The sequence below is a fragment of the Tetrahymena thermophila genome (assembly GCF_000189635.1).
Source record: "Tetrahymena thermophila SB210 genomic scaffold scf_8254470, whole genome shotgun sequence".
Taxonomy (NCBI): domain Eukaryota; phylum Ciliophora; class Oligohymenophorea; order Hymenostomatida; family Tetrahymenidae; genus Tetrahymena; species Tetrahymena thermophila.
This window is the reverse complement of record NW_002476246.1, coordinates 495,274-506,240: the sequence shown is the minus strand read 5'-3', so window position 1 is coordinate 506,240 and position 10,967 is coordinate 495,274. Positions and strand designations below refer to the sequence as shown.

The following is a 10,967-nucleotide window of genomic DNA, read 5'->3' as shown; positions in this document are numbered from 1 at the left end:
ATGAGTATTAGATACAAAATATTATTTACTGTATGGTTACAGATATATAATTTATGTTTAGGTTAGATAGCAGATAACTGTAATAGCTAAAGAGGTTACTACTTTGATTTTTCACAAAATTCATGTTTGTAATGCTTGAATTCATGTTAAAATTGTTTAGATCAAAATAAATGTTCATCATGCAATTAATTGTCATTTTTTGTAAGTTATTAAAAATTAGAAAAATATTTACATTTTCAACGGTAAAAGGACTATAAAACTGATCAGTGCTTAAAAGAATGCAAAGAAGGTGAGTATTAATCGTCCTTTTTTAGAGAATGCTAGGAATGTAAAATTTAGAATTGTCAAATATGCGGATCATCTTCTACTTGTAAACAATGTTAGTAAGGATGGAGTTTATCATAAGATTAAAAGGCGTGTCTTAATAATATTTGCTTTTAGAAGTCAAATTATTTTTACAATCCTTCAACTTAGCAATGCTTATTATATTGTCAAGAAGGATAAGATGATAATAATAATAGAGTTTGCAGTCCTTTTATTTAAATAGGTGATAACTATTTGTAAATAATACCTTCTCACCTCTATAGTAGCTGTATTATTTCGAAACTTAAACTATTTACTGTGAGAGGGGAAAAATAAGTAAAATTGATTTAATTATCAATATCAATGTAATGTTTTTTTTTAAACTAAATTATCAAAATAAGTTGATTGTCCTTTGTGAGAGCCAAATCATATTTTATAGTTTAGAAAGTTTGGTACCACTACAAATGATAAATCTAAATGGAAACTTAATAGATGCTGTCTAATAAGATAATTTAATCTATATTTTGTTTTTATCAAATGACCAAGGTATAGTTGCTACATTAAATCCTCTGAATTAAGAAATCAACTATTAATAAACTTAGTTACAATGTACTTAATATTAATTTAGTGGTTAATAACTTACTTGCTTTGATGAAGGAGAAGACAAATTTACTTAGTTAAATATTTTCAGTTTCAATTAAATTAGTTTTAACTATGAAACAGATAACATAGTAATAGTTTCAAGTTTTGCATAAAATGATTTGTAATAAAATTAATAGTAATAAAACAGTGATAGAATATTAGATACAAGAAATAATAATGATGGAAAGTTTTTTGAAAAAGATCAGTTTAGAAATCTAAAGTCCGAAAAAATTAATTTTGAGCCTTAGCCCAATCAAGAAAAAATATTGATAAAACCATTAGAAGTTCCTTTTTTATAGTATAAATAAATTAATTTAAATATAGTTGAGTATTAATTCAAATCATATAATGAAATTAATAAAGTAGTTGTTTTTACACCATAATATACTACATTGTATTATTTAGATGCTTCTAATCCAAATAATCCTTTATTAGCTGCTAATTTAATAAATATAACTAGTGTAGTATGCTAAAATTAAATTAATAACATAATAACACTCGTTTTATCTTAAGATTATACTAATTATTATAGTTACTTAGCAAATATACAGTATAATTTATCTTCTTCTTAATACAATATCTAAATGGTAAAATTAATTTTGTTTTGATATTTCTTCATTTTTTAAATTCTAAAAATTTTTGACTCTCTAAAAATAAAAATAGAAAATTTATCTTATATTTTTTTATAAAATTAGATAAGAAAATTAGATTATAGTTAAGGAAATTTAAAGTTATGTCTTATTGATAATTAGACTCTTTTAACTGTTGTAGCAAATAAATTAGGTAAATTTATTAAATTAATTAAAATTTTAATAAAATTTTTTATTATAGGATGCTAAATTTATAATTTGAATAATTCAGATACCAATTTGTAATTTAGTTATAATTTTACTCTGCAAAATAATTTAATCATAGAATAGGCATTAATAATTGAGCGTTCTTTCATAATTACTATAATTTAATTTAATCCAATTAACGCTTTAATAAAAATTGTTCCTTATGATCAAAATGGATTTTAAACTAAAAATGCTGTTAATTATCAAATTTCGATAAACTATTTTGGTTAAGTTTCATTAATAACGTCATTATTTTATGATTAATAGAATCAGATATTTTATATTTCAAATTAATATGAAATTGAAATAATACCAACTGATCCAAAATAGCAAAAACTTTATGCCAATGTTTAAGGTAGTAAAATGATTTTAAATTATGGTAACTTAATAGACCTTCAATATTCTGATATCGATGGAGCCACATACCTTACTTACGAATTTGGCTTTAGCATTATTTATGATGATTTTAAAAAGCAACCATTTACAAATTACGTCCATAAATAGATCAAAATGTCATAAATATTTGGAGGATACTTTTTCTTAATAAGCGATTATGGTTGCATAATTGTTGATACAAAATATAAAAGTTTATTAACTTTTAACATTGACTCCTCTAACATTAGAAAATTAGAATTTAAATCAAATAATTATTATGCTTTAGCTGTGTATAAAATTAAAAAATCTTAATACTTAATTTTCATTATTTAAGGATATAATTAAATTTCTTCATATTAATTTGCTTCTGATCCAAATTTTGGAAACTCATCATTTTTTTAAATTGGTAACAGAATTATTTCATAACTCGAAAAAGGTATTTTTAGATAGTATATAATTTAAGCATAATAACTATACAAAGAGGATTAGTTTTCTGGTAAAACTATAGATAACCATAGTTTAAATAATTAAATTGTCTAAAAAAAAGGTTAAATTAGTTAACTAATTACTTTTAATTATGATACCTAGTCTATGATGTATTACGATTATACAACGGAAGCTAATTTACCATAGCTAATGACTATATGTAACTTAAATATCTATACTAATACTATTTATAAATAATCAGGTTCTATTTTATCATTTTTAAATTTACTAAATCACAAATTGCTAGAAGTCAAAAATTCTTAAACTCAAGTATCATGCTTAACATAACAAGCTAAGAATTATTAAATCATATTATCAAATGGAGTTTTATATAGATATAACTTAACTGATTTTAGCAATATAGTTTTATCCTCTCAATATTAAGCTTTAAATCTTTTTATTATTAATGATGCTCTTTCTAACTTTCTAAAAAATGAAAAATAATTCCTTGTTTTAAATATCAATAATGTAAGTTTTAAAATTTGGCAACAAGTTAAAAATTAATTCTTAATTTAATAAAAATAGAATCAAACTGTGATTTATGATACAGACACAATGATGCTAAAATAAACAGTTTTAAACGTAGATAAAGATGACAAAATATACTAAGCTTTTGGTTAAAATTAAATTGCTTTATTTAATAGTACATATGCAGCTACTATTTATGATAACAGCAATGCTTTTACTTCTGTAAATTGCAATATTGACCAATTAATCTTTTATAAACCTAATTTAAAAAAAAATTTTTTAGTATTTTAATAAAAATCTTAACTAGTTCTGTTTAATGTGCAAACTAAGTAACTTTAGTACTTGTGTAAGTTTTTAATAAAAATATTTATTTGTTTCTTTTACTCATAAAATTTTTTATTTTAAAGATATTATTAAATAGGTAGGCACTGATCCTGTAATCAATTTTGGCTTAGTAATTATTGAAAAAGATATCTATGTTTTAATTTAGACCTAAGATAATTAATTTTAACTATTAAACTAATATAATTAAACAATAAGAGGCTATTATAACTATACAGCAGTTATTTTTTCTTAAGAAATAGAAACATTTATTATTTAAGACTCTAATAATAATTAACTTTTGGCACACTAGCCTAAGAGTGATAAACACGTTAAATTCTAAAATAGTTTAATAGATTCGTTATCTAAAATAACAAATGATTTTATATTAATCGAATAAATAAATTGTTTAGTAATTTAGTTTTCAAATTATGATAAGCTTGCTGTCTATAACTATGAAAAATCATAATTTTACTTGATTAATATAAATATAAATAAACAATTTTACTCTGTTTATTTATATTAAGAAGCAAGTAATATTTTAGCATTAGATAATTACTCTATTTATATACTCTAATTATTTGAAACAAGCTTTAAATACTCTTAATATATCTAAGATAGCTATTTTTAAACATTTTTACCACAAAATAAAAAGACTGTAAGATCTATTTATTATAATTTTGCCTCAGATATTATATATATATATAATGATGAAGATAGTGTGTCTGGTTTCAAGATTCAACCAGTCTTTTAACAAATTTGCTAAATACCAACAGAAAAAATATTTATTTGTTAAATTTCTTCTCTAACAAAGGTAAGTTTTGCTATTTATTTTTTTATTCTTAAAATAACATTATTATATAAATATAGTAAATGATTTTGGTTTCATAGACTAAAATATATGCTATAGATTTTAATAAATGCTCAGTGATTAAAAATTCATCTCAGGAACTTAATAATTTAATAAGTACAAATCTAGATGAATAAAATAAGCTGCTAATAGATCCTTAAAAAGATTTAGTTTACTTAATTAATAGTCCATATTTAAGTGTTTATTAACTTTCTAATCTACAATTTTTATTAGGTTATCAATACGGAAGCAATAAAATATAATTAATTCCTTAAATTATTGAACAGACTAACGAAATACTTATCTATTATAAAGGTGTTATTTTAAATTTTGATATTAATTTATCATTGTTTGGAAAATAAGAGTTTAATAATAAACTCAGAATTAAAAATTATTTTGAATTTAATATAGACAATAATTAGTATTATGTTGTGTTATATTAAAATACAGGAATCATTCAAGTTAAAGATAAAGAATTAAAAAATATTCTCTATTTCAAGCTGTAAATTCCTTTAACTCTAAACGGCTTCAACTTATTAATGAATAAAATTAATAACACTACATTAATAATATTCTTGCCAAACTAACAAATTTAAGTTTTTGATATAACTTAAATGTAAATAATATAAAACATTAATTTATAATTTTAGTGTCAAGCAATTAAATTTTAATAGCAAAACTCATATTGCTAAGTTGGCTAAACATAGATTTTTAAGCTTCAAAATAATTTCTCATTTGATTAAATATTTCAAATTAGCTAATCTAATGGCAAAATTATTGAATATTATATTCTATCAGAAGATTTATTAGCAATAATTACCGATAGTTATTAGCTATTCATATATTCTCAATAATATTAATTACAACAAGTTGTAAATACAAAACTTTAGAGGAATTCATAAGTATTTTTCTTTGTTTATTTTATTTCTAATAATAAATTATTATTTATTTTAGGTTAAATTATTTAATCACACTTATCTTGCAGTAAGCTCAACATAATCTCTAGAAATTTTTAATATTACTCTAACTTCTATGGAAATCAATCCAAATAACTTGTTGCTTTAGATAAATGAATAGAATTAAATGCAATCTTTTACAATAATGACTTAGTTTAATAATCCATTGTTAATTTATTCTTCAAATTATCAAGCCTATGTTTATGATCTTGCATAGTAAAAATTAATGTGCTACCTTTAGAATGCATAACAATTCGGTCAAAAATTTGTATATGATGAAAATTATTTTTACATCTTAGGATTTTCAAATGTAATAATATATGATATACTATCATTCAATTATATTAACTACTACAATCAAAACTCATTTAAACACTCTTAAATAGTAGACATCTAAAGAATCTATCAAGATTATTTTATTTTGATTTAAAAAAGCGAAATACAAATTATTAAAGTCAATATTAAAAACTCAGATTTGGTTTAAAGCTTCAAGGATATCCCTTAGCCTGAAGAATTCAGTTTTAAATTATTATTTGATAATTTTAATAAGCTATCTGAGATAAATATTTAAGTGATCAGCTCAGATGCAAAAATGAATTTATTTACTTACAGTCTTAATTAAACCTCTTTTTAGTAAAATTAAATTTCATAAATCGAAGTCACTTATGGAAATTAAGTTGAAGAGTATTATTAAACAGTAATATTATTTTATTTTTTAAATATTAATAATCACCTTATTTTCTGAAAAAATTCCCACCTTAATTTTAAGGAGAAATTTCTAAACATTTTTTTGATAACTCAAAATTTTCAATTTTTCAGTATTTCTACTGTAGTTCGACATTTCAATAAATTACAACAATTAATATATTTTCAAGTTTACAATTTTATATTCAGGCATCTAAAAACAAAAAAATTCATACAAATTCTTTTTAATTTATAGCCATATTGATTTTGTTTAAAAATACTTACATTCATCAATAAAAAAATAAATAAATAAGAAAATATTCTTTTTTAATAATTTTTTTAAAGTATTACCATCACTTTTATCGAATCTTATTCCTATAAATTCATTCATGTATTTTCAAAAATTAATTTTAAAAATTTTTTATTCTAAAATTTAAGTTTTATTTTAATTATAGAGTTAAAGGTTACAGCTGAGGGTATCTGACCTTAATGGCTAATTAGGAGCATATATTATTTCAATATAGAAATAACTTTAAGACATCGAAATTCCTCAAATAAAGTTATATTAAAATATCATCTCTCCATTAACTTTATTAAAATACAAAACTCTAATAGATGGAATAGAAACAAATTAATAATTTTCAAATGTTTTACTTACAAGTAATAATTTTTTAACACAGAAAATATAAGATTAAAAAGATTAATATCTTTCAAAGTTGGCATTTATTTAATTAAATATAAAAGTAAATATCACTTCATAAGATGTTGAACTAAATAAATATGGATCGCTCAATTATTTATTATTAGATTAAGTTAATCTAATATTCTTTAATTATTCTTCTACATTATTCGTTAGCAATATCACTTAAATAATAATTTAAAGTATGACCATTCAAGATTAGTACTTGATTAGAAATTAATCAGTAATAAAAATATAAAATTCTTAGAGTGTACTAATTGAATAATTAGATATAAAAAATATAAATTTAGTTTTTGAAGAAATAAGTCAGGACACCTAAAATAGTTTTATTACATTTAATAATATAACTAACATTTACATTAATTATCTGAATATCTAAAACTTAAAATGGAAAGGAAAAATTATTTAAATACTCTTTTCAAGTAATATAACCATAAATAATTTAATTATTGATAATTCAAAATTCTAATAATATAATTTATTTGAATTTATTATGCTTGATAATTTAGAAATAAAAAACTTGATTTTAACAAATATTTCCTACTTTAGTTAATCGAAAAGAATTATGGAAACAGAATAACCATAACGCATTTCAAGAATAATTTATCTTTAAGGAGTTTATAAATCAATATTTTAAAATATTTAAGTCAATCAATTTAATAACACTGGGTTACTATTTACAGAATAATTCTAAAAAAATGATGTATATTTATTTTACAATTCATATTTAAATTTTAATAAACTTACTATCTAAAATGTGACTATTGATTAAGATTTTAGCTAAATGAGCATACTTTTAGAAATAAAAGCATTGAATTGCATTTTTTAAAATTTCAAGTCAGAATACTTAACATTAAATGGAATATTTGCCTAGATAGAAGCTAAAAATTAAATCTAAATTACAGATTCAAACTTTGCACATTTTCAATTTACTAATTCAAAAGTAGGAGGAATGTTTAGTATTCAAAGTATGAATTTGTTTTTGAATAATACTATCTTTAAAAATAGTACCTCTTTAGGGTTTGCAAATGCTCTTTAAATATTATCAACCTAAAATTTATGGATATAATACTGTAAATTTATCAATTTAACTTGCAGCTCCATTCCAAAAGTATCATCATAGTAATCGGCTGGAGCTATAGAAATTAATTAAGCAGCTCAAGCTTATTTAAAATTTAATACATTTAAAAGCTGTGTTTCTTAAAGCTCAGGAGGTTCTCTATATATAAGTTTGCCAAAATAATAAAGTTTTATAATCATAGATCAATGCATATTTGAAAATAATTATTCTAAATTAAAGTCTGGAGGTGCAATTTTTGTAGAAAATTCATATAATATAACGGTTATTTCAAGTACATTTAATAGAAATTAAGCAAAATCTGAAAAAGGAGGAGCTATAGCAATCATGAATTCTAATTTGTTTATTCTATAAGATACTATATTTGAAGAAAATGAATCATTGATAGGTGGTGCTATTTGGTATGATTAATACAGCTCAATAAAAATTTCAAAAGAAGTAAAATACTCTAACAACTCTGGTAAGTTTATATATTTTATTAGTTAACAAATATATTTTTTTGATACTTAATTTCCAAAAAATTTTCATTATTTGTAATATTTTTGTTGTTTAATTTTTTATATTTTATAACATCCATTAAATTTTGAAAATAAAATAGGAATATGCTATGGCTAGAATTTAGGCTCTCGTCCCAGATCTATTCAGAGAGTAACATAAACCAATAAAATAATATTAAATAATGATATTACAGGTGTATCTAGTGGTAATTAGTTAAATAACATGGAGTATTTTAATTTTTTTGATGAAGAAAATAATCCATTAAAATGTATAGATATTAATAGCATGTAGTATTAGCCTTCTTCTGTAATTAATGAAGAAATAAATAATTATAATATTTAAATTGATACCTAAAAGACACAAAATATTTTGGTGAAATAATAATAAATGTTAATTAAGAATAATATACATTAATTATATGAGTTCAATCCTATAATATTATTTAAGTAATATATGAACTAAACTCTATATATCGTTTCAAACAATGATAATCTCTAAATGTAAATTTAAATAAGATTTAGAGTATGTGGAGTGGGAGAAATCGTTTAAGTTGATTCTGGTTTTGTTACGTAAATATGTTATTTTTTATATTTAAATTTATTTTTATTTGATTTAGGTGTTACTTATGTCCATAAGATAGATATTCCTTAGTTATACCAAATATGGAGACAGATTAGAACAAGTTAAATTGTTTAAAATGTCCTATATAGGCTAAGAGCTGTTCAGGAAATACCATCATACTTAATAATGGCTATTGGAGGATTAATAAATTGTCTGATGAAATTTATACTTGCAACACAAAAGGATGTATAGAAGATAGTTTAAGCAGTAAATTTGGATGTGATAAAGGATATATTGGTCCTCTATGTGATTCTTGCGATAGTAAAGGAGAAATTTGGAATGAGCATTTTGGTAAAAAGAATAATGATGAGTGTTTACCTTGCAAATAAGCTCTGTCTTAATATCTTTATTTTTTTGCTCTTATTTTATTTTATATTTTTTACATCACAAACAGCATCAATAGCTAATTCAATAAGAAAATGATACTTTTTAAGCTAGATGTTTTGAGAAAAATGGATCTTTTTATAACCAGTAAGTCATGCTCGTAGGGTTAAGATTTATATTTGTGGATCAAGATTTTCATAAACTATTTTCAAATATTTCAAATATTCTTTTTATTCACTGCTAATATTCCTTAATAAATTGAGTAAATAATAAATCTTTTTGGTGAACCTGTTAAAATGACTGTGGCTAGTTTAGATTGTTTGTTCATTATGACAGATAAATTTCCACTTTGGTTTTTTAGAATTATTGTTTAAATCAGTTCTGTATTTATTTAATATTTATTGATATCTTTGATTGCATTCTATATCTTTAAAAGAAAGAAGTTAAAGCTGAACTTAGTTGGATAAAAAAAATTTATTTTCATGATGGTATTTGGATTCTTTTACTTATTTTACTAACCTTCAATATCAAAGTTACTGTTATAGGGATTGTTTTGTAGATAAATAGCTTAAAAATAGTATTTAATTGCTTAACTTAACTATGAATGCTATTCAGATACCCATTTGATCTACATATTTACTATTATTATTCCTTTCCTTTTCATATGGTGCGTTTGTATACCCTTTTATTATTATAGAAAACTAAAAGCATTTTAAAATTCACCTAAGCTAAGTAATAGATATGAATAGATATTAACTCATGGTATATTGTATAAAAGCTATAAAACATAATATGCATATTGGGAGATAATTAAAATACTTAAAAAATTATTGTTGATGATATTAATAAATACTTAATTGAGCCCAATCACCTAGATTATATTTATATAAATTATTTTATTATTTTATTAATATTTTTAAATAACCTTATCTCCATTTTAAAATTAGTAACAATAGAATTGTGAAAAGTTTTTGATTTTAAGACTCAATTATAGCTTTATTGTTTTAGGTTTTATCATTTAAGATAGTTAAGATACTGTTTTCAGTGTATTAAAAGTTTTAAGTTATATTAGCTTAGCTGTTATTAATCTCTAAGTTTTGTTTATGTTAATATATATAACTTTTAATAACATAGAAATAAAACAGATATATGGGTAAAATAATGTAAGTAAAATTACCTAGTTTATAATAATTATGAAAAGATATTTACCATATTTGCTGTATTTTATTAGAATTAGAAGAGTGAGCTATATAAGAGTACATAAGTTGTGGAAAAAAGTAATTATCAAATTTAGAAAAGTAAATATCTCAAAGTTAAAGGAATCATAAGAATTTAAAATATTTTCAGAAAGTATATAATAATAAAATGATAAAGGAAAAATTTAAGAAAAATAATCATTTAAAAATACAGAGTATTAAATTAATAAGCAATACTCTGAATCTAAAGCTTTTAAGGATGACTTAATTTTATGTTACCAAACAACAAAAAATGACAAATAGTTAATCTTTGATTCTCAGCTTATTTAGGAATTAGTAATTTTTTATTTTAATTCATATATTTATTATTTTTTATAAAATAAGGATTAACAAGTAAATCTTCCAATTTCTCCAGCTATGAATTACTTTTATAATAAGAAAACAAAAAATTATTGAATTTTTATCAAATTTTTATATGTTTGTGTTTTAAATATTTGACAAAATACATTTATATACTATAATTTAAAAAATAATTTATTTTAAGTGATAAAAAATTATTTTAATTTAAAATCTAAATAAATAAAATAAATAATTTATAATTTTTTAAAAGATTTTTATAATTAATAATA

The 10,967-nt window shown here is 21.1% G+C and overlaps 1 protein-coding gene across 1 annotated transcript; it reads left to right on the top strand. All coding sequences in view use genetic code 6, as the record gives it.

The window, feature by feature from the left end:
- Positions 1-767: 767 nt before the first annotated feature.
- TTHERM_01089070 (transmembrane protein, putative) lies at positions 768-10,794 on the top strand (the record flags this gene model as incomplete). Its single annotated transcript, XM_001011742.2, has 12 exons — positions 768-1,532; positions 1,641-1,728; positions 1,777-3,110; positions 3,168-3,332; positions 3,418-3,456; positions 3,532-4,245; positions 4,302-5,183; positions 5,236-5,934; positions 6,377-8,159; positions 8,298-8,766; positions 8,814-10,674; positions 10,723-10,794. The coding sequence occupies 12 exons, from the start codon at positions 768-770 to the stop codon at positions 10,792-10,794; spliced, it is 8,871 nt and encodes a 2,956-aa protein (XP_001011742.2).
- Between the last annotated feature and the right edge of the window lie 173 nt (positions 10,795-10,967).